Below are 22,597 nucleotides of genomic sequence, written 5' to 3' on the forward strand. Positions count from 1 at the left end.
GGGAGCCTTGAAGACAGAAGGAAGAGCAGGTACCAAGGTCAGAGACAAGATACATAGCCTCATGGCCCCTCTGGGAGTCACAATAGTTCTGGTGGATGCAGCATGGCAGCCAGGGCAGACAGCTGGGCCATGAAGGTGGAAGGTAAGCAGGGTTGGGTGGAAGCCCTGGAGGAGCTCGGAGGGGAGACTCCTTGCCTTCCTGGTTTCGGGCAGTGCTTTCGGCTGGCTGTGAGAGCGGACTGGAGAATTGTGAGACAGGAGGCCGGAAGTCAAGGCTGCTGGAAGCTGTCGCAACTGGGAAAGAAGAGGGGAGGCCACCAGTGAGTAATGGGGCGATGTAGAAACGGGGATGGTCTGAGAGATTGAGGAGACCAGGTCTGGTGCAGACCAGATGAAGGTGCCCCTCAGGGTCCTGCTTCCGTAGCTGAGGGATACCCTTCCCCACACTGAGATCCAGGCAGGAGGCATGGCGGATGGGCTGGAGGCATGGACAAGTGTGCAGCTCTGAGGTTAAGGAGCATCAAGCAGAGATGTCTGGTAGGTATGTGAGTCTAGTGCTCTGGAGAGAGGGCAAGGCTGCAGGAGTACATTTTAGGAGTCACTGTCTGGTCCTTAGCAATAAAAACATCGCTCTCCCACAGGGAGAACCGGGAGTGAGAAGACGGCTGTGGACAAAAACACAGAAGAATGAAGCATTAAGACGAGAGCCCAAGATGGAGCTGAGGGTTGCAAGTAGCAGCGGCAGTGGTTAGAGTTGAGTTTGGGGAAGATTGCTCTGATTAAATAGTGCAGAATAGGAGAAGGCACAGATACGGGGCCGCCATCTAGGTGGAGAGCAGCATCCCCAAGAAGAGAGGGGCCTCATGGGGCTCAATGAGGTTGCGGTGATTACAAGCACAGCATCCACGCCAGAGACATGATTGTCCTCCCATAGAAAATGTCTTCTCTTTGAAGAGCAAGGGTGGCAAAGTGGCCACCTCTCCACTTTAAAACGTTTTGAATTAGTTACCAACATTTCTTTTTTTTTTTTTAATATATTTTATTGATTTTTTACAGAGAGGAAGGGAGAGGGATAGAGAGCCAGAAACTTCGATGAGAGAGAAACATCAATCAGCTGCCTCCTGCACACCCCCCACCAGGCATATGCCCGCAACCAAGGTACATGCCCTTGACTGGAATCAAACCCGGGATCCTTCAGTCCGCAGGCCGACACTCTATCCACTGAGCCAAACTGGTCAGGGCGCGAACATTTCTTTTAATTGAGTCTAATTGGCATAAAACATCGTGCTATGATTTTAAAAATATTTTGTTATTGATTTCAGAGAGGAAGAGAGAGATAGAAACATCAATGAGAGCGAATCACTGGTCTGCTGCCTCCCTCATGCCCCCTGCTGGGGATCGAGCCTGCAACCCCCGCATGTGCAACCGGGAATTGAACCGTGACCTCCCGGTTCATAGGTTGAGGACGCTCAACCACTGAGCCGCGCCAGCTAGGAAAACATTGTGTTAGTTTGGGGCATACCATACAATGATCTGGTATATGTATATTTTGAAAAATGGTTACTACAATAAGTTTAGTTGACATCCATCACTGCATAGGGTTACAATTTTTTTTTATTGTGATCAGAACTTTTAAGCTTTACTCTCGTAGCAATTTTCAAATATACAATACAGTGTTGTTGACTGTAGTCACCAGGCTGTACATCTCCAGGACTTGTCACTGGAAGTTTGTACCTTTTGGTCACCTTCAGCCATTTTGTCCAAGTTGCCAACATTGCAAATTCAGAAGATTTCACATGAAATTCCGATTTTTGGCTTTTCTTGGAAGAATCATAAGCTGTTCCAGCAACAGCCCTGCGTTTTTGCACAGCAGCGCTGCAGGAGCTGAGCAGTCACTGCTCTCCACATGGGCACGCACTCGCCGTCACCACGCCCCCTACTGCCTCCCTACTGTCAGTGGCACTCCACCATCCTGCTGAGCTAGCATTTTCTTGCTCTGCTCCTGCTTCATTCATTTCCATTACCTGTTACCTTTTGTTTGCGATTTCTCTAGGAGTTTGGGGAACATGAGTGTCTATGGGAGGGACTGTCCAAAGTGCCTCCATAAAATGATACCCCCGAACATTCAATCTGTTTAAAGGGAGCTCTTCAAAAGTGTTCAATAATTACATTTGAGACACTTTAACAACCATAGCTTAAGAATACTCATTTTTTAAAAATCCACACATACACTCAAATGTGTTATCAACCACAAAACATTGACTTGTGCCACTAGGTCATGGTGTTTTGCGAACTAAGCGTTAGTGATTATTGTCCAATTAAATGCAAGGCTAGTGATTTTAAAATGCCATCACCTGTCACTAGTACTTGTCAATGCTTTCTTTAGTGCTATAGAGGTAAGATGGCTATAGAAGCTGATATAAGACTGCACGTGGCAATCACAACTGCCATTTTCAACTTCTAAAGATATATTAAAAATCAAGAACCCATTGCTATGGGGGGGGGGGGCGGGGGGAAGAGGAACCAGGCAGATAGAAAACAAAAATGGAAGACTCTCCCCCACCCCTAGCTTTTGGAACACTTTCACAGTATATTTTTTTATACTTACGATTTTTCAAACATGTAAATGTACAGTATTAACTATTTCAAACGTAAATAAAAAGGTCCATTGTTCAACGTTTTAATAAAGTAATGGATTCTTTATAATGAAGTATTTCTGTGAGGATTCCTTTTGAAGACGGGTTCTGCTTTTTAAACTTTTTTTGTTGATCACTTTTTAAAGAAAACGGTCTTTGCCACATCCTTAGCCTCCAAAGGCTTGGCAGGGGGGGCGCTGCAGTGAGGCCCCCACGCAGCAGGTGGCGCTGCAGCACGCACCGCTGGCACTTCCCCTCAAAGTCCTTTCTCAGCATTGGCGGGTGACGGTAGAGGGGCCTCTTTCTAGGTGTGGCCATTGTGAAGCCTGATCCCAGGTGCCGACAACTGTCCCCCACCCTGTGAGAGCTCTGACCTCGAAAAGGGCTAGAGAAAACAATGGAGCTCTCTGTGCATCCTTTAGGGCCGGTCGGGGCGGCGGTAGTGGCGCGGAAGGCGTAGGCCGGGGGAGAACTTGTGCCGGGGCGGCAGGCGGGACGGTGGACAGTCCATGGGCGGGCGGGGTCCTGAGCGAGAAGTGAGCCGGCGGCCCGAGCTGGCGACTGACTGAGCAGCGCACCGGGGCAGTGAGGAGGCGCCGCGGAGCCTGCGGGTCCTGAGTTGACAGATACACTGCGGAACCCGGACTGCGAGTGAACGGACAGGCGAGTGCAGGGCGCAGCCATGATCACCTCAGCCGGTGAGTGCGACCGCAGCGGGCGCCGAAAGGAAGGAGCCGCCATGCCGGCTTTTAGCTGAGTCAGGGCCGGTGACTGGGCACCTCCCGGCGGAGCGCCGGCCTGTGCGGCCGCTTGCTGCCCAAGGCCCAGTCCCGGGCCGGGGACTGGCAGTCTGTCCGGGCCTCTCTGCCCTGGGACCCCGCCGGGCTCGGGGGAATCGCACCAGGTCGCCCGCCTCGGCATCCCTCCCGCCACACCCCCGTGCCCGGACCCGAGGTGCCCCCTGGGTCCTTCTCGGGTCCCGAGGAGTTTTCCTTAGTTCGAATCCTCCCGAAATGGACCACGTGGGGCCGTCGATCCTAAGTCCTTACTCGCAGGTGGTTGGGAGGGACGACCCCCGGTGCGCCCGGACGGCGAAGCAGTCTCCCCTGGCCCTGGCTCAGCCCGGTGCTCCTTAGAGTGGAACCTGGAGCTGGATTCGAGGCGGGTCGGTCTGGGCCTACCGCGAGGTGTTCGGCGAAAGCACCCAGAGAACTCCTGTGCTGGGGGGAGCAGCGTTATGCTGAGAAGCAAGTTGTGGGTTTTTGAGGCTAAATGCTCAGTAAATACTCTGCATTGCAGAAAGAACTGGGCGTGCAGAGCAGGTGTCGTCCGCTCACCTGACCATCGTACCCGTAGATTCTTGTAATGACGCTAGAGACGGGATACGCTATGGAAGTCGCGATCTAGGGGCGCCTTCAACGCCCTCTCGGCGGATTGCTTCAGTTAGCGCTGTCCACAGCCTTGGTGCTTTTCTTTCTTTCTTTCTTTCTCTCTTTCTTTCTTTCCACAGCCTTGGTGCTTTTCTTTCTTTCTTTCTTTCTTTTGGCCTGCCTACCCTTTTCTCATCCTGTTTTCCTCCACGCTTGTCCCACAAAATATTTCGTTGTAAACAACTGGTGGCCAGAAGACAGTAACTTGTACTTGGATGGAGCTCCAAACCATCTTCTTGTGAGCATTGCTTAAGAAATTGGCGGAGATGCTGGGCGATCTAGGTCATTTTCAAAGCTTGGAAGAGCTGTCACCTGCACTGGCAGTGAAACATTCGTCTCCCAGAGATACAGGTGCCTGGGAGGTGAATTTTAGCTCAGTAAAAGGGAGAGCTCTACCAGTCAGAGCTGTCTACGGGTAAAATACGCACCGGGTATCTTGCCCCCTGCAGATGAAGGCCTCGTTCTATCTCAGATCCACCCGCTGCCACCTCTTAGCCCAGGCCTTGGCTCATCCCTGGCCTGGGTTCCCGCAGCAGCCTGAAGCCTCTTGTTTTCCCACCATTACTTCCATACAGCCCATTCTTGTAGTGGTCAGAGTCTTCTTTTTAAAACTTTAAGCACATAATGTCATTACTTTGCTTTAAATCCTCCAGTGCTTTCCATTGTGTTTAAAGTCCGGGCTCTTAACCAAAGACCTCATGACGATTTCTGCCTTGGTTTTTAAAATAGATTGTATTATTTATTTATTTATTTAAAAAAATTATTTTTTTAATCCTCACCCACGGATATTTTTCCATGGATTGTTAGAGAGTGGAAGAGAGAGGGAAAGACAGAGAAACATCGATGCAAGAGAGACACATGGATTGGTTGCCTCCTGCACAGGGAGGCAGGGTCTGGACCGGGGAGGATCCTGAAACCAAGGTACATGTCCCGGGACCCTTCGGTCTGCAGGCTGACGCTCTATCCCCCGGGCCAAACCGGCCAGGGCTTCTGCCTTGTTTTGTCCTACTCTCTTCCTCACTCCCTACACCTTAATCATACAGGCATTCCCTCTGGGCCTGGAATATGTCAGTTTCTCTCCTACTGCAGGGTCCCTGCACATTCTGTTCCTTCTTTCTACACTCCTGTTCCTCAACTTCTCCTTAGCTTCTCAGTCTTTAGTCTCAGCTCAAATGTTAGTCTTTCCTGCTCATTTTATTTTTTTTTTAAAGGGAAGTCAGATCAATAAGCTTTTTTTATATATATTTTATTGATTTTTTTTTACAGAGAGGAAGGGAGAGGGATAGAGAGTTAGAAACATCAGTAAGAGAAACATCGATCAGCTGCCTCCTGCACACCTCCCACTGGGGATGTGCCCGCAACCAAGGTACATGCCCTTGACCGGAATCGAACCTGGGATCCTTGAGTCCGCAGGCTGACGCTCGGTCCACTGAGCCAAACCGGTTAGGGCTTTCCTTCTCATTTTATTAAAACATGCTGCCTTTCTCCCCCTTTCGGTCCCCTCCCTTCATCACAGTCCTGTAATTACTTTGTTTACTTGTCTGATTACTGTCTTTCTTTCTGGTAGGATTTTGGGCGGGAAACTAACGTTGCCTAGCAGTTGGCTGAAGTTCAAAAGTATGCCCAGAATGAATAAATCAACCCCTAGAGCAGGGGTGGGCAACCTTTTTGTGAGTGTGTGCCAAAACCAGCAAAATCTCTGACTCAAAATTCTTCTGCGTGCCAACCCTAATATTTTGAGAACATGTTACGCCTACTTGATATCTCTTAAGGTGTACATATGTGAAGAACCTTGAAGAAATAATAAAATTCATTCGAGCGACAAAAACACAGTATATGATGATGAAAAATACATTTATTTTTTAATGTATACATGTACACTGATAGTCTGACAGAAAACTTTATGACTCCGTTTGATATTATCAGTGGGACTTTTGCTGCTGCATCACTGATGACAGAGATTTTACATCAGGTTTATATTTCGAGACCTTCAGAGATATGCACGAGCTACTACTTTCATCCGTCAGGCTACTCCTATTACAAGACTTGACAAAGTTCATCACTGAGAACAAAGATTCACAAGCGTATGTGGATGAAACCAAAACACTGGTCGGATCTAGGAAGGCAGGGAGAGTTAAGGCAGAGGCATAGAAATTGCTCTTCCGTCCTAACCGGTTTGGCTCAGTGGGTAGAGCGTCGGCCTGCGGACTGAAGCGTCCCAGGTTCGATTCTGGTCAAGGGCATGTACCTTGGTTCCGGGCACATCCCCAGTAGGGAGTGTGCAGGAGGCAGCTGATCGATGTCTCTCTCATCGATGTTTCTAACTCTCTATCCCTCTCCCTTCCTCTCTGTAAAAAATCAATAAAATATATTAAAAAAAAAAAAAAAGAAATTGCTCTTCCCCTCTTTCATCAATCCATGTCTGTGGTCTTTAAGATAACTTATTATGTAAAATTATTTATTTATCTAAGATGCACCTACACTGAATTTATCTGAGAAATAAAGAAGTCGATATTAAGAAAAAATTGTAAATGGAAGATTATAAGAGAGGGTTTCGCATGCCAGCAAAAGTTACTAGTGTGCCATGTTTGGCACACGTGCCAGAGGTTGCCCACCCCTGCTCTAGAGTGTTTGAAGTAGAGACAGAGAGCATTGGTGGGAATATACTACAGATAATTTAAACCTATCAGGTGTGGCAGGAGTAATGATTTTTAGGTTCTACCCTGAGACTGACGATACTATAGGGTTTATTTGTTACTATCACTTGTTACGTATACTGGGTTACATATCAGCTTCTGCTCCAAACCTTTTGTCACCCTATTTCCCATCGGTTGGCTCACATTGGCTTAGGATCTGTCCCAGGTACCATACCAGCTCTGGTGTGGATTAGTCACTTCATTCATTCATTTATCCACTAGGCACTGAGAACACAGTAGTGAATAAGAGGTCAACATATATGCTAAGTTTTTCAGGAGACTTGACAAAGAAAGGGAGTGGAGAGGTAGAGATAGGTGTTTGCTGGAGGGAGATGTGAGATTGAGTGGTGTTTGGGGTTGTGATTTTTAACAACATAGGCACATAAAAGAAAACTTTGCTAAAATGTTTTAAAACAAGTCTCCCACTCCTCTTCCCCCTTTCTCATCCCTAGAGGCAATGATTTTCAACTTTTTATTTTATTTTATTTTTTATTTATTTATTTATTTATTTATTTATTTATTTATGGTTTTTTTCTTAATTAAATCTTTATTGTTCAGATTATTACATTTGTTCCTCTTTTTTCCCCCCATAACTCCCCTCCTCCCAGTTCCCACCCCACCATCCGCCCTCACTCCCCACCCACTGTCCTCATCGATAGGTGCACGATTTTTGTCCAGTCTCTTCCCGCATCTCCCACACCCCTTTCCCCCCCCAAGAATAGTCAGTCCATTCCCTTTCTATGTCCCTGATTCTATTATGATCACCAGATTATTTATTCACTTGATTCTTAGATTCACTTGTTGATAGATGCATGTTTGTTCTTCATAATTTGTATCTTTACCTTTTTCTTCTTCTTCCTCTTCTTAAAGGATACCTTTCAGCATTTCATATAATCCTGGTCTGGTGGTGATGAACTCCTTTAGCTTTTCCTTATCTGTGAAGCTCTTTATCTGACCTTCAGTTCTGAATGATAGCTTTGCTGGATAAAGTAATCTTGGTTGTAGGTTCTTGGTATTCATCACTTTGAATATTTCTTGCCACTCCCTTCTGGCCTGCAAAGTTTCTGTTGAGAAATCAGCTGACAGTCGTATGGGTATTCCCTTGTAGGTAACTGACTTTCTTTCTCTTGCTGCTCTTAAGAGTCTCTCTTTGTGTTTTGCTCTTGGCATTTTAATTATGATGTGTCTTGGTGTGGTCCTCTTTGGATTCCTTTTGTTTGGGGTTCTCCGTGCTTCCTGGACTTGTAAGTCTATTTCTTTCACCAGGTAGGGGAAGTTTTCTGTCATTATTTCTTCAAATAGGTTTTCAATATCTTGCTCTCTCTCATCTTCTGGCACCCCTATAATTCTGATGTTGGTACGCTTGAAGCTGTCCCAGAGGCTCCTTACACTATCTTCGTATTTTCGGATTCTTTTTTCATTTTGCTTTTCCAGTTGGGTGTTTTTAGCTTCTTCGCATTTCAAATCTTTGCCTTGATTCTTGCGGTCCTGTGGTCTGCTGTTGGGAGTCTGTATAATATTCATTATTTCAGTCCGTGTATGTTTAATTTCTAGTTGGTTCTTTATCATAACATCGAGGGTCTCATTAGATTTGTTGAGGATCTCATTAAGTTTATCAGCGGCTTCTAGACAGTTCTTGAGAGACCTTAAAAGTGTGGTTCTGAACTGAATATCCTCCATTGAAAGTTTTGTCCTGTTTCTTTGTCTCCGCATTTTTTATGTTTTCTTGGTGCACCCCCTAGTGGTCTTTGTGCGCAGTCTTGTTGTAGTTAAGCCTTGATTGTTGTAGTTAATACTAGGGGGATTTGACCTCTAGGCCAGCTGGCTGTGAGAATCAGCTGTGTCTGCAGTGGGAAACCTTCTGTCCTCTAGGGAGGTGCTAATCTAGCCTTTGCCTGAGGCTATCTGGCAAATGGCTCTGCGCAGGGCTTGGGCAGGGCGGGTGGGTCGCTTAGGTTCGGGATCAACAGGGTGGGCCAGAGAGAGCAGTTATGACGGCTCTCAGTTCCGTCCCTAGGGGCTCTGCCCCACAGAGTCCCAGCAACCGCTGCAAACCTCGGAGAGAAAGCTGCCTTCGAGTTCCGACCGAAGCCAGACAGTCCCGTTTCTCCCGTTTGAGTCTCGGTCCCCAGAGACTCGCCCAGATCTGGAGCTCAGAATCTGAGACTCCCTCCCGATTGAAAGCACCAACCGCGCCCTCTGCCGCCAGCCCGCTCCGTGCGCACTCCGCACCTGAGTATTTCACTCCAGCACTGCGCCTCCTCTGAGTCTGGGTATGATATTCTCTTTCCTCCTAGTTGTAGAATTTCCACTCAGCCAGCCTTCCTGTGGTTCTGGATGATGTCCGTTCCGTCTTTTAGGTGTGTTTTGATTTGGTTGTTCAAGGCAGCAATCTCCGGCGTTAACCTATGCCGCCATCTTGGTTCTCCCACCGATTTTCAACTTTTAAGCTATTTCCTGTTATGAGATTTTTAACATCCTTAATCTTTCCCATCCCCTGCTTCCTCTCCCCCGCTAGAGGAGAGTGCTGTTTTGTTTTTAAGATGGAAAATATTCATGTGTGGAGTGTAGAGTATTTGATTTAGGTGTGTTCTGCAGACAATGGTTTTATTTCTAAGCCAGGACAACTGTGTAACAACTTAATCAGAAGTGAAATCAATCAGCAGAGTATAGGAAAATCTGTCTCCTCTTTTGGTAAAAGCAATTCAAACACACTATTGATTGATGATAGGAATGGGGTAGCCTTTTTAGTATTTTGATGATCCGCTCTACATTTAAAGAATTCTTGTTTATCAGCTATTCCATATCATGGATTTGGAACAACCCCCCCACCCTCTCCCCGCCCCACACACAGACACTGACACACTGATTTCATTCTTTGACCTGTCTTCTTTCAATGCCGTCAGTTCAGTTTCTGTTCTGGACTTGTCATACCAACCTAGAAGTTCTTTTTATCTGCTTTCATACTTTTAGAATATGTAATAGTATGCCCTAGCTGGCACCATGGCATAGTTTTGTTTGCTAAATTTTGTATCCTTTTCTGTAAGGCTCTCTAAAGACTGCTGAAGCTATTTAGCAAACCTACGCTTATCAGTTAGAAATGGTTATAGTTCCCAAGTAATGTTACCTTGATGGTTTTTAATCAAATCACAATTTCAACTCAACATTCCAGAATGATTTTTAGATCTACATGGTATCTGAGAGACAGTTTGGTTTCCTTTTACTTTATTCTAATATTCCCTTTCACATATGACTGTATTTGAAGGCACATTTTTTTTGGAGAGGGCAGTTGCTTTCTTTACTCTCCAGTGTTAGTGCTAGCACCTCAAGGTCATATGGGTAACATTGTGCTTGGGTAAAGTCAGAATAAGTAAGATTGCTCATCATTTAGCAAAATCTAGGTTACTTGTGATACAAAGGTGAAGCCTTTATATAGGCATCTTGAAATAATTAAAATAAAAAAATCTCATACTTAAAAAAGTATTCTACACTGGTGAGTTGATGACTATATAGTCCCTTCTTTTATATATAACTAACTGTTGGTGTATTTTGTGACTAATATTCTAATATTACTAGAGGCTCAGTGCACGGCATTCGTGCACTTGAGGGGGGCCCTCAGCCTGGCCTGCACTCTCTCATAGTCCAGGACCCCTCGGAGGGGTCATTAGCGCTGCTGCAGAAGCTGGAGAGGCTCCCACCACCTCCGCTGCACTCGCCAGCCATGAGCCCAGCTTCTGGCTGAGCGGTGCTCCCCCTGGTGGTCAGTGTGCATCAAGTGAACAGTCTAGTCTGTCCACTGTTTGGCCGATTTGCTTGCATATTAGGGTTTTATTATATAGGATAGAATATGGGAAAGTTTCCCTTTTTGCTCAGTAAATTAGGTCATTCATTTTCAAACTATAGCAAGCATCAGTATCACTAGGAGGGCTTGTGGCCCCATTGTTGGACCCCATCCCCACAATTTCTGATTCAGTAGATGTGGGATAGGGCCAAAAATTTGCATTTTTAACCAACTCCCAAGTAATGCTAATGGTATTGGTCCAGGGATCATACTTTGAAAACCACTGAATTAGGCAAACAATGTGATATATGTCGTGTTATGAGAGTTTGATAACAGTTAATTCTTAAACTTTGAAATATAAACCTTTATAGTTTTAAAGAAAAATAATAATTCCTCTATTGAAGTCACCCTTCAAAAAATACTTTTTTTCTAACGATCATATTTTTTACTAAGTTAGTTTCTCTCTTATCATATATTTCATAATCAGGATATATCTTTTGTCTTATAGCTGGAATTATTTCTCTTCTGGATGAAGAAGAACCGCAGCTTAAGGTATGAGTTGAAGGAAAATTTATTTGGCTTAGTACAAATATGGTGAAGCTCTCTAAATTTAGTGGTGTCTGTACATCTTCCATCATTTAAAATAGACATTCTTGAGGGCCGGGGGCAGCCTGGGAGAGGTCAATGGGGGGAAAAGGAGACATATGTAATACTTTCAACAATAAAATATTAAATTTAGAAAATATATATTAAATTAAAAAAATAAAATAAAATAGCCATTCTGCCCAGCCTATACCCAGTCATTTGAAATCTAGCCCTAGAGGACAGTGCTTTGAGAACAGCAGTTGGTTTTCCCTAGAGTTTAACAAAACTAAGGCAAATAAACCTCAGTATGGAAACTGAGCACCCCCCACAACATAAATCCACACTCCTCAGTTTATCAACAACACGTAAAAATTTGTTTCTTCTGTGTCCCATATTTTAAATTTCCATTTGACAAAAATTTGGAATATAATTCAAGTGGCTCTAGACACCTGAATTCATTTACATATATTCAAACTAGCAACTCACGTCAACCTTGTATATTCAAAGAAGAAGAAATATTCATTATATTAAGGAATGACATTATATGGTAGTCTGATGTTTGATGATTGAAGACAAAGGAAATGTATAAATTGAAGAGAAAATATGTTGGTAAGTTTTTATATTTGTCATAGATTAATAAAAGTTTTAGTAAATATGACAGTTTGGCCATCGATTTGTTGGAAACGTTTTTAAGGAAGTGTAATATTGAGTCTGTCTCAAAATTGAATTTTGGTTTTATCTTCTACAGGAATTTGCACTACACAAATTGAATGCAGTTGTCAATGACTTCTGGGCAGAAATTTCTGAGTCTGTAGACAAAATGTAAGAAGTTTATTTCTATAAATTGAAATAAAGTAGAACAACTTAACGTATCTATAGATGTGGATCTTGTGGTTTATATTCATTTAGAAATTTGCTGCTACTAAATTGTGTTTTGAATATTTAGATTTGGGATTTTTAAGGAAAACCAGAGTTTGAACTAAACCTATACTTCCTGTTCTTTCAGAGAAGTTTTGTATGAAGATGAAGGTTTCCGGAGTCGGCAGTTTGCAGCCTTAGTGGCATCTAAAGTATTTTATCACCTGGGGGCTTTTGAGGAGTCTCTGAATTATGCACTTGGAGCAGGTGACCTCTTCAATGTCAATGATAACTCTGAATATGTGGAGACTATTATAGGTAATTATCTTCCATGTGCTAATGCTTTATCTGTCAGCTTCTTGCTCTAGTGTATATAGCATCTTTTTTCTGAGTTATTTTTGTTGTTGCCAAATTTTATTTTAATTACTTTCTCCAGTAATTTTATGCAGGCTTTTTTAGATCTAATTTCCAGTTCTGTGCTTTATTTTTTATCATAATGAACAGTGATAATAACAGCAATGATGAGGACATCTCACAAAACATTTTAAGAATGAATCTAAAAAATGATTCTGAAACAGCTAACTTAACAGAGTTAGTTATCTCAGTGATATGGTTATCTCTAGCCCAGTCAGCATACTGTTACATGAGAAACTTAAATCAGATTATTATCAACTAGAGGCTCCCTCAGCCTGGCCTGCACCCTCTCTAATCTGGGACCGCTGGCTCCTAACCGCTCGCCTGCCTGCCTGCCTGATTGTCCCTAACCCCTCTGCCTGCCTGCCTGATCGCCCCTACCTTGCCCCTCTGATGGCCTGATCAACCCTAACTTGCTTCCCTGCCGGCCTGATTGCCCCTAACCACCTCTGCCTCGGCCCCTGGCCTAAGCCGCAGTCTGGCCTCCCTCTGCGGGAGGTGACCTGGAGGATCAGGGGAAGGCACTGCCCCCATTACTTCTGCCACTGCCGGCCTGAGCCTGGGCCCTTCGCAGCTGTGCCTCGGCCCTCGCAGCTGCGCGGCTTTGTCCAGAAGGACATCTGGAAGGTCATCCAGAAGATGTCTGCCCTAATTAGCATATTACCATTTTATTAGTATAGATAACAAATTAAATGATATTCATAACATCACTAGAGGCCCTTGGCCTGGCCTGTGGGGATTGGACTGATACCGGCTCTCTGACATCCCAAGGGGTCCCGGATTGGGAGAGGACACAGGCTAGGCCAAGGGATTCGTGCACCGGGCCTCTAGTATGCATATAAGATCTTTGGTTAATCTCCTCCCACCCTTCTCCCTTCCCTCTGAGATTCATCAGTCTGTTCCATGTTTCCATGCCTGTGGTTTCCACTCCTGTGTTGAGCGTCTGCCTCCTGGTGGTCAGTGCACGTTATTGCTTCCAGGCGGTTAGCCGGTTGCTTAGGCTTTTATATATAGATTTGAGGGCCACACAAAATTATCAACTTACAAATTAAATTAGCCTGCTTTATTTGATCAAACATTTAATTAACTCACCCCTAATTCAGTGGCAGGACCAGACCAAATGATTTCGAGGGCCTTACATGGCCTGGCCGGATGTTCCCCAGCCCCCTTTTAAAGAATAGACCATACCAAAAAGAAAAGAATAGACCGTACATTCCGGCCAGCATGGCTCAGTGGTTGAGCCTCGACCTATAAACCAGGAGGTTACAGTTCGATTCTTGGTTAGGGCCCATGCCCAGGTTGCAGCCTCAATCCCCAGTTGGGGGCATGCAGGAGGCAGCTGATCAATGATTCTCTCTCATCATTGATGTTTCTATCTCTCCCTTTCCCTTCCTCTCTGAAATCAATAAAAATATATTTTAAAAAGAATAGACCAGCCCTGACTGGTTTGGCTCGGTGGATAGAGCGTCTGCCTGCGGACCGAAGCATCCCAGGTTCGATTCTGGTCAAGGGCATGTACCTTGGTTGCGGGCACATCCCCAGTAGGGGGTGTGTAGGAGGCAGCTGATTGATGATTCTCTCTCATCGATGTTTCTGACTCTCTATCCCTCTCCCTTCCTCTCTGTAAAAAAATCAATAAAATGTATTTTTTTTTTAAAAAGAATAGACCATACCTATTACTTGAAACGAGCATTTCCCTACATTAAGTTAAATGTGGGGAGTTACACTTATCTCCTTATCTTTTTTCTCTTATTTGAAGAATGTTGATAATTTTTTTACAGTATTGATCTGCAAGTGCTTGCAAAGCTCTTATTTTATAAATCATGCTTTAAAGAGGACTTTTGGTCTGAATAAGGCTGTGAGGTGGTAGATGCCTTCCCTGTCTCTAAACATTATTTATCTTTCCTTATAGAAAGTGGTTGTTGGTCAACAGGCAAGTTCTGTTTGCTTTTCTTTATGTGGACATGGGGCTAACACTTCTAGTTTTATAGGAATTGTTAGAACAAATATTTTTTAAACTGAGGAATTTATGAGAGGATATACAAAATAAAAATTGGGAAAGGCTTTCTATTGTCTTAATACCATAAACAGTTCATCCAGAAAATTCAACACTAGTAAATCTTCTCCCAGTTATGATAAGACCTGCTGGGAATGATTTGGGATATAGTTATGACATAAACCTGCTAAGTGAGAGCACAGATTTAAAACTGGTATGTACCTTTTTTTCCTCAGTTATAATCTAAGGAAAATTCCCTAAATTCTGTAATTCTCAGGTTCCTCTTTAATGGGTAGGGATAATGTTTTCTCACTTAACTACATTTGGTTCAAAAAGCTTATGTTAGGGCCTGGGGAAGATTTTCTGCAGCCAGAATTGCTTAAGGTCTGTTTTGTGACTGCCACTTTGTTCTTCTTAACTGTATCTGAACCTGTATAGTTCTACCTGAATGGATCCTTAATGTGGTATATTCTAGTTTATAAAAGTTCTTTGCTTCCCCTGAAGTATAGATCCATTAACATGGGTCATCTAGTAGACAGCAATTCCTCTTTTTTAAAATATTTTTTTATTGATTTCAGAGAGGAAGGGGGAGAGAGAGAAACATCAATGATGTGAGAGAATCATTGATTGGCTGCCTCCTGCCCCCTACCAGGGACCGAACCTGCAACCTTGGCATGTGCCCCAACTGGGAATCAAACCATGACCTCCTGGTTCATAGTCAACACTCAACCACAGACCCACACCAGCCAGGCTCAACAGCAGTTCTTTATGGTAGTTCAAATCATTTCTGTTTCCTGGGGCTATAGTTTGCAACTGTCCTTGTAGCTTTTCTTCTCTTTAAAGGAGATAGCGACAAGGCAATGTAGAGAGGGTACTATTGCATATGTCAGTCAAAATGGGTGGCTATCTTCCAATATGAAGGTAGAAGAAGGCTTAGGGAAATTCTTGTTTTTGTTTTTTCCTAAAAAGTTCATGGTGTGATTGCAAAGTGATATAAATCGTAAACAAATTTAAGTAGGCTTTTTATTTATTTGTGTTTTTTTAATTTTGTGTGTGTGGGTTTTTTTTGTTAATCCTCAGCTGAGGATATTTTTTCCATTGATTTTCAGAGAGAGTGGAAGGGACGGGGAGAGACAGAGAGAGAGAAACATTGATGTGAGAGAGACACATCAGTTGGTTGCCTCCTACACCCGTCCAGACCGTGACCAGAAATCGAGTCTGCAACCAACGTACATGCCCTTGACTGGAATTGAACCCATGACCCTTCATTCCTTGGGCTCTAACCACAGAGAAAAACTGGCTAGGTCTTAAGTGTTTTTTATCAAGTGCAACATTGGCACCCTTCAGTATGTGGCTCCATCCTCCCCTTCCACCCAAATTATTGTGAATGTAAAAGCCAACTTGTGCACGTACACCATTACGTGAATTTTTAGACTCCTGGGGTGAGGGAGAGTGAGTAGCTTCTACCCACCTCACATTGAGACAATGGCTATTTCAGTTAGTGTGCTACAATTTTGGAAATCTTTAGAATTGTCTCTAGAACCTGTAGCACAATTCAGGTCATTTCACCACTATTCTACAAAGATGATTTAGACACAGTCACTTTTCTCAAGACGCTAATAGTTTCATTATTGTAAAGAAGTCTAATAATTTATTGCCATATGATAATTGCTACAATAGGTCTTTTTTTTTTTTAATATATTTTATTGATTTTTTACAGAGAGGAAGGGAGAGAGATAGAGAGTTAGAAACATCGATGAGAGAGAAACATCGATCAGCCGCCTCCTGCACATCTCCCACTGGGGATGTGCCCACAACCAAGGTATATGCCCTTGACCGGAATCGAACCCGGGACCTTTCAGTCCGCAGGCTGACACTCTATCCACTGAGCCAAACCGGTTTTGGCGACAATAGGTCTTTTTTAATATCATCAATAATAGCAAGTGTTTGTTTTTTGAAAGTAAAAGCTATTTGTAGCCAGCTCTTTTGAGTAAGTAGTTTAGTCAAGTTGTTTAATATAACTTTGGTCAAAATAAAGTAACAAGATAGAAATGTTTTCAATATCAGCCTTATTAAATTAATGTGTAGCCCTCCAATATAACTGTTATGAAGGGAAGAATATTAATTTGAATGTATAACTTCTAGTATTTAAAAATATTGAAATGTGCTTATTACTCTACAGTCATCCCATACGTTTTTATGATTATAAATGTTGACATTGTCCTTTCTAGTAGTTTGGCCCAATTTACAAGGTGATCAGAGTTATTTTATTTTCTTCATAGCAAAATGCATTGATCACTATACCAAACAGTGCGTGGAAAATGCAGATTTGCCTGAAGGAGAAAGAAAACCAATTGATCAGAGATTGGAAGGCATTGTGAATAAAATGTTCCAGCGATGTCTGGATGATCACAAATATAAGCAAGCTATCGGCATTGCTCTGGAGACACGAAGACTGGATATCTTTGAAAAGACTATATTGGAGTCGGTGGGTAGATGATATGATTTTAGAGATTGTTTTTGGTGGGGAATCAGCAAAGGAAATTATTAAAATAGAATCTCATAAGTAGTAAAAAGAAAATCTGGTTTAGAAATAATAAGGTGCTCTTTTGCCCTAATGCTTTATTTTTATAATTTATATAAGAACATTGGTTGTGTTTTGTGTTCACCAAATATCTACTTTTATCTTACTGTTTTTATTCCTTTAAAGTCTTGCATGAGGAGGTTGAATTAATTATCCTGCCCTTTCTAAGAAGACTGTATTGATACACTGCTATATTCTTAGACTTATGACTAAAATTACAAACTGGATTTCTGATTGGGAATATTTTGCAATAATTATGACAGTTGTAAATCATCAACCAAAATGGTCAGAAAGATGCAAGACTGAGTTGAGTGGACATTGATCTGCATGTCCACTTGCTATTCTCCATTTGCGAGCTCTCTGCACTCCAGCCATTTTGACCTCCTCTCAGCTCCTAAATGTACCCTGCCTTGTTCCCCTTGCAAAAAATAATGCCTCTGCCAAAATTATTTTCCTTTTTTCTTTACCTGCTTTATTTCTGTTCAAGGTCCAGAGTTCAACTCAACTGTCACTTGTTTACAGAGCTTTCCATCAATTCCTGCCACCCATACTCTCCTCAATCCCTACTGCAAAGACTAGATCCAATTCTTTTGTTAATCTCTTGGAGACCTATATTTTTTTCATAGTGTTCACCACTATAGTAATTAATTGATTGTATTATTAGGCAGTTAATATCTATCTTTATTACCAGATTATAACCTCCATAAGGACAGGTATTTTGTGCCTTGTTCACTACTGTATCCCCAAAGCCCAAGGCAATGTTGAGTAGCAGTGGTAAGATTTGTTTAAATGAGTAAATGAATGAACCACCCAATGTGATAGAATGGCCCTTGTTTTACTGTTTCATTTTTGTGTAGTTATACCCTCTCCTTGTCTTCATGTGAATAGAATGAAAATACTTGTTTTCATTTGTTCAACAAAGATTTTTTCTTTTGAGTGCCTACTACAGTGATGGCGAACCTTTTCAGCTCAGTGTGTCAGCATTTTGAAAAACCCTAACTTAACTCTGGTGCTGTGTCACATATAGACATTTTTTGATATTTGCAACCATAGTAAAACAAAGATTTATATTTTTTATATTTATTTTATATATTTAAATGCCATTTAACAAAGAAAAATCAACCAAAAATATCACCTCTGACACACGTGTCATAGGTTCGCCATCACTGGCCTACTATGTGCCAGACTGTTTTAGGCATTGGAGATAACAAAGTTCCTGCCCAAATGGAACATTGGAGGAATAGGCAGCGAGGCAAATAATTACAGAGGAACTGTAAACCTACTTTTGCCTACCCCCTGCATATAACGTAAAGGGGGTGATAAATGTTTTAAAAAAGAATAAAGCAGAGTAAGAAATGCATCTTACTTTGACATCCCAGTGTACGTCTTTATATAGATAAAACTTGTTTTATGAAACAATTCCTACTTTGCCTGCTTGTAATGTAATCAGATTATAATATATCTTTATTTCTTTCAGAATGATGTCTCAGGAATGCTAGCTTATAGCCTCAAGCTCTGCATGTCTTTAATGCAGAATAAACAGTTTCGGAATAAAGTACTAAGAGTTCTAGTTAAAATCTACATGAACTTGGAGAAACCCGATTTTATCAATGTTTGTCAGGTAATTACATTATATTACTTTACATTGTACTGTTGGGCTGTGCCTCACTATAATACATAATATTACATTTGATTGCATTACTATCTCAATTGATCTTCACCACAGCCCTATGAAGATATGGTATATAGTTTATATTCCTTTTTACCTATAAGAACTGAATCTCACAAAACTAAAAGTTTATTTTGTTATAATCTATTCTTTCTATGTATTCTTCCCCCCCCCCCCTTTTTATTGAATTTATTGGAGTCATGCTGGTGGTTAACATAATTATAAGTTTCAGGTGCATGCTTCTTCAGCACATCATCTGTACACTATCATGTGTTCACCACCTCAAGTCAAGTCTTCGTCCATCATCTTTTATATCCTGCCTGTATTCTTTTTATATTAAATAATTCAAGCATTTAAGGAAATTTTGGAAATGAAGGTTAAAAAAAAAAAGGTAGATAAAAACATAAAAATAGTATATCTATGTTATATCATTCTAGAAAGAATTTCAAGTGTAAAATTATCTTTGGTTTCATTACCCAAACACATATGTGTATACTTACCTCTTTTCATGTATGAATTTGCTTACACGTTTTTTAAAAATTCAGACGGTACATAAAATATTCTAAAACAAAAAATATATCTTTTCCTTTCCTAGGTCTTTTCTCAAAGGTAATGCATAGATTAGTTTGTCCCCCACTTATTAGCACAGTGGCACTACCTCATTCTTTTCAGTGGCTACATTATATTTTATTGGCTGGAAGTGCACATGGGTTTACTTTTTAACAATTGTCATACTGTGTAAATCTTTGTAGTCTGCTTAGAGCATAACATTTTATCATACATTGTGTTTGTTAAATGTGTTCTCATTATGTGTTTACATACTGTATACATTTTTAAAACTTAGATTAATACATCTTTTTTTAATGCTTTTTAAAAAATGCTTTTTAAAGTAAGTTTGAAACAAACAGCTGGAAGAAAAATACCCACATTTGTATCACCCAAAGTCAACTTAACATTTTAGTGTATTTCCTTTCAGTTTTCTCTATGTAGATTTTTGGAGTTTTGTTTGCTTCTAAGTACTTTTTAATACTGCATTTTAAGTAGTTTTCAAAAATTTATATAAAACAGCAGTTGTCCTCGGCCTTCTTCCTCTGTGTACTTCAGTTTTATTCCTCAGAAGGATTTTTTTTAAGCTCTTATTTCTTTTCTTTTTTTTTTAAATTAAATCTTTATTGTTCAGATTATTACCTTTGTTCCTCTTTTTTCCCCCCATAACTTCCCTCCTCCCAGTTCCCTCCCCACCCACTGTCCTCATCCATAGGTGCACATTTTTGTCCAGTCTCTTCCCGCATCCCCCACACCCCTTTCCCCCCCCCACCCAAGAATAGTCAGTCCATTCCCTTTCTATGTCCCTGATTCTGTTATAATCACCAGTTAATTCTGTTCATCAGATTATTTATTCACTTGATTCTTAGATTCACTTGTTGATAGATGCATATTTGTTGTTCATAATTTGTATCTTTACCTTTTTCTTCTTCCTCCTCTTCTTAAAGGATACCTTTCAGCATTTCATATAATACTGGTTTGGTGGTGATGAACTCCTTTAGCTTTTCCTTATCTGTGAAGCTCTTTATCTGACCTTCAATTCTGAATGATAGCTTTGCTGGATAAAGTAATCTTGGTTGTAGGTTCTTGGTATTCATCACTTTGAATATTTCTTGCCACTCCCTTCTGGCCTGCAAAGTTTCTGTTGAGAAATCAGCTGACAGTCGTATGGGTATTCCCCTGTAGGTAACTGACTTTCTTTCTCTTGCTGCTTTTAAGATTCTCTCTTTGTGTTTTGCTCTTGGCATTTTAATTATGATGTGTCTTGGTGTGGTCCTCTTTGGATTCCTTTTGTTTAGGGTTCTCTGCGCTTCCTGGACTTGGAAGTCCATTTCTTTCAGCAGGTAGGGGAAGTTTTCTGTCATTATTTCTTCAAATAGGTTTTCAATATCTTGCTCTCTCTCATCTTCTGGCACCCCTATAATTCGGATGTTGGTACGCTTGAAGCTGTCCCAGAGGCTCCTTACACTATCTTCTTCGTATTTTTGGATTCTTTTTTCATTTTGCTTTTCCGGTTGAGTGTTTTTTGCTTCTTTGTATTTCAAATCTTTGACTTGATTCTTGCAATCCTGTGGTCTGCTGTTGGGAGTCTGTATAATATTCTTTATTTCAGTCAGTGTATGCTTAATTTCTAGTTGGTCCTTTATCACAACATCGAGGGTCTCATTAGATTTCTTGAGGATCTCACTATATTTATCGACGGTCTCACCAGTCTTTTCGAGGGCCTTACTAAATTTATCGGCGGCTTCTAGACAGTTCTCGAGAGACCTTAAACGTGTGGTTTTGAACTCTATATCCAGCATTTTGCTTCCTCCATTTCTGTCATTTGTGTCCTGTTTCGTTGTATCCGCATTTTTTATGCTTTCTGGTGCACCCCCTAGTGGTCTTTGTGCGCAGTCTTGTTGTAGTTAAGCCTTGATTGTTGTAGGTAATACTGGGGGGAATTTGACCTCTAGGCCAACTGGCTGTGAAAATCAGCTGTGTCTGCAGTGGGAGAACTTCTGTCCTCTAGGGAGGTGGTAATCTAGCCTTTGCCTGAGGCTATCCAGCAAATGCCTCTGTGCAAGGCTTGGGCAGGGCGGGTCCCAGGGGATCAACAGTTATGGCTGCTCTCAGTCCCGTCCCCAGAGGCTCTGCCTCACAGTGTCCCACCAAGCTGCAAGTACCTCGGAGAGAAAGCTGCCCTCGAGTTCTGACCGATGCCAGACAGTCCCGCCTCTCCCGTTTTGAGTCTGGGTCCCCAGAGACTTGCCCAGAACTGGAGCCCAGAGCCTGAGACTCCCTCCCGATTGAAACAGACAACCGCACCCTCAGCTGCCAGCCCGCTCCACACACACCTCCCCACCTTTGTAGTCTACTTCTGCACTGCACCTCCTCTGAGTCTCGGTATCCTTTTCTCTTTCCTTCTAGTTGTAGAATTTCCCCTCGGCCAGCCTTCCTGTGGTTCTGGGTAACGTCCGTTCCGTCTTTTAGTTGTATTTTTGAAGTGGTTGTGCGAGGCAGCAATCTCCGGTGTTTACCTATGCCGCCATCTTGGTTTCTCCTTAGTTCTTATTTCTTGTACCTTTAAAACTTTTTAAATTTATATATATATATATATATATATTTTAATATATTTTATTGATTTTTCACAGAGAGGAAGGGAGAGAGATAGAGAGAGTTAGAAACATCGATGAGAGAGAAACATCGATCAGCTGCCTCCTGCACATCCCCCACCGGGGATGTGCCCGCAACCCAGGTACATGCCCTTGACCGGAATCGAACCTGGGACCTCTCAGTCCGCAGGCCGATGCTCTATCCACTGAGCCAAACTGGTTTCGGCTAAATTTATATTTTTAAGATATACTTTGAACAAATAATAATACATTCACATGATTCAAAAAGAATCAGAGTATGCAGTGAAAATTCTTCTTACCCCTTTCTTCTAGCTCCCAAGTTCCCTTCACTGGAGGGAAACAGTACCAATTAGATATGTCCTTCAATTTAACATCTTTTGTTCTAACTCTTCAGAAACTCTTGTTCTAACTCTTTCTTGATTGTGTAGTAGTCATTTAGTGGATGTATTTGCCTCACTAAGCCAGTCCCCTGTTACTTGCCAATTATTTTTTATTTTTCCATTCTTTCCTATTCTTAATTTGTAACAACTTTGATTATGTGTTCATTCTAAAATTGAGTTAGTTGCTACTAAAAGGAATGAGAAATTTTAAATTAATTCTTAAAAGAAAAATTCTAACATTATTCCGATTATTTTGTTAAAACATGGCAGATCATAAGAGTAGTTAGAGAAGTGCTTCAAAATGGTCATTTTAGTGCATCTTGTCCTGGCCAAGCACAGTACACTGTGTTTTAAATGAGTGAATGACTACTACAAGTTATGGTAAAACAGAAATTACAAGTTAAGGA

The 22,597-nt window shown here is 41.9% G+C and overlaps 1 protein-coding gene across 4 annotated transcripts in view; it reads left to right on the forward strand.

The window, feature by feature from the left end:
• The first annotated feature begins 3,152 nt into the window (after positions 1–3,152).
• The window catches only part of PSMD1 (proteasome 26S subunit, non-ATPase 1), an 87,205-nt gene continuing 67,760 nt past the window's right edge, over positions 3,153–22,597 (forward strand). For 2 of the 4 annotated variants that reach the window (XM_036320905.1, XM_036320906.1), the window contains exons 1-6: positions 3,153–3,334; positions 11,052–11,095; positions 11,877–11,950; positions 12,135–12,304; positions 16,679–16,884; positions 18,458–18,601. In XM_036320905.1, coding sequence (XP_036176798.1) covers positions 3,319–3,334; positions 11,052–11,095; positions 11,877–11,950; positions 12,135–12,304; positions 16,679–16,884; positions 18,458–18,601 — 654 coding nt within the window. In that variant the 5' untranslated portion in view covers positions 3,153–3,318. Of the gene's footprint in view, positions 3,335–11,051; positions 11,096–11,628; positions 11,738–11,876; positions 11,951–12,134; positions 12,305–16,678; positions 16,885–18,457; positions 18,602–22,597 lie in introns of those variants that run through there. The other 2 variants (XM_036320903.1, XM_036320904.1) reach the window with 2 other exon arrangements.

Source organism: Myotis myotis, unplaced genomic scaffold, assembly GCF_014108235.1.
Source record: "Myotis myotis isolate mMyoMyo1 unplaced genomic scaffold, mMyoMyo1.p scaffold_m19_p_8, whole genome shotgun sequence".
Classification (NCBI taxonomy): Eukaryota; Metazoa; Chordata; class Mammalia; order Chiroptera; family Vespertilionidae; genus Myotis; species Myotis myotis.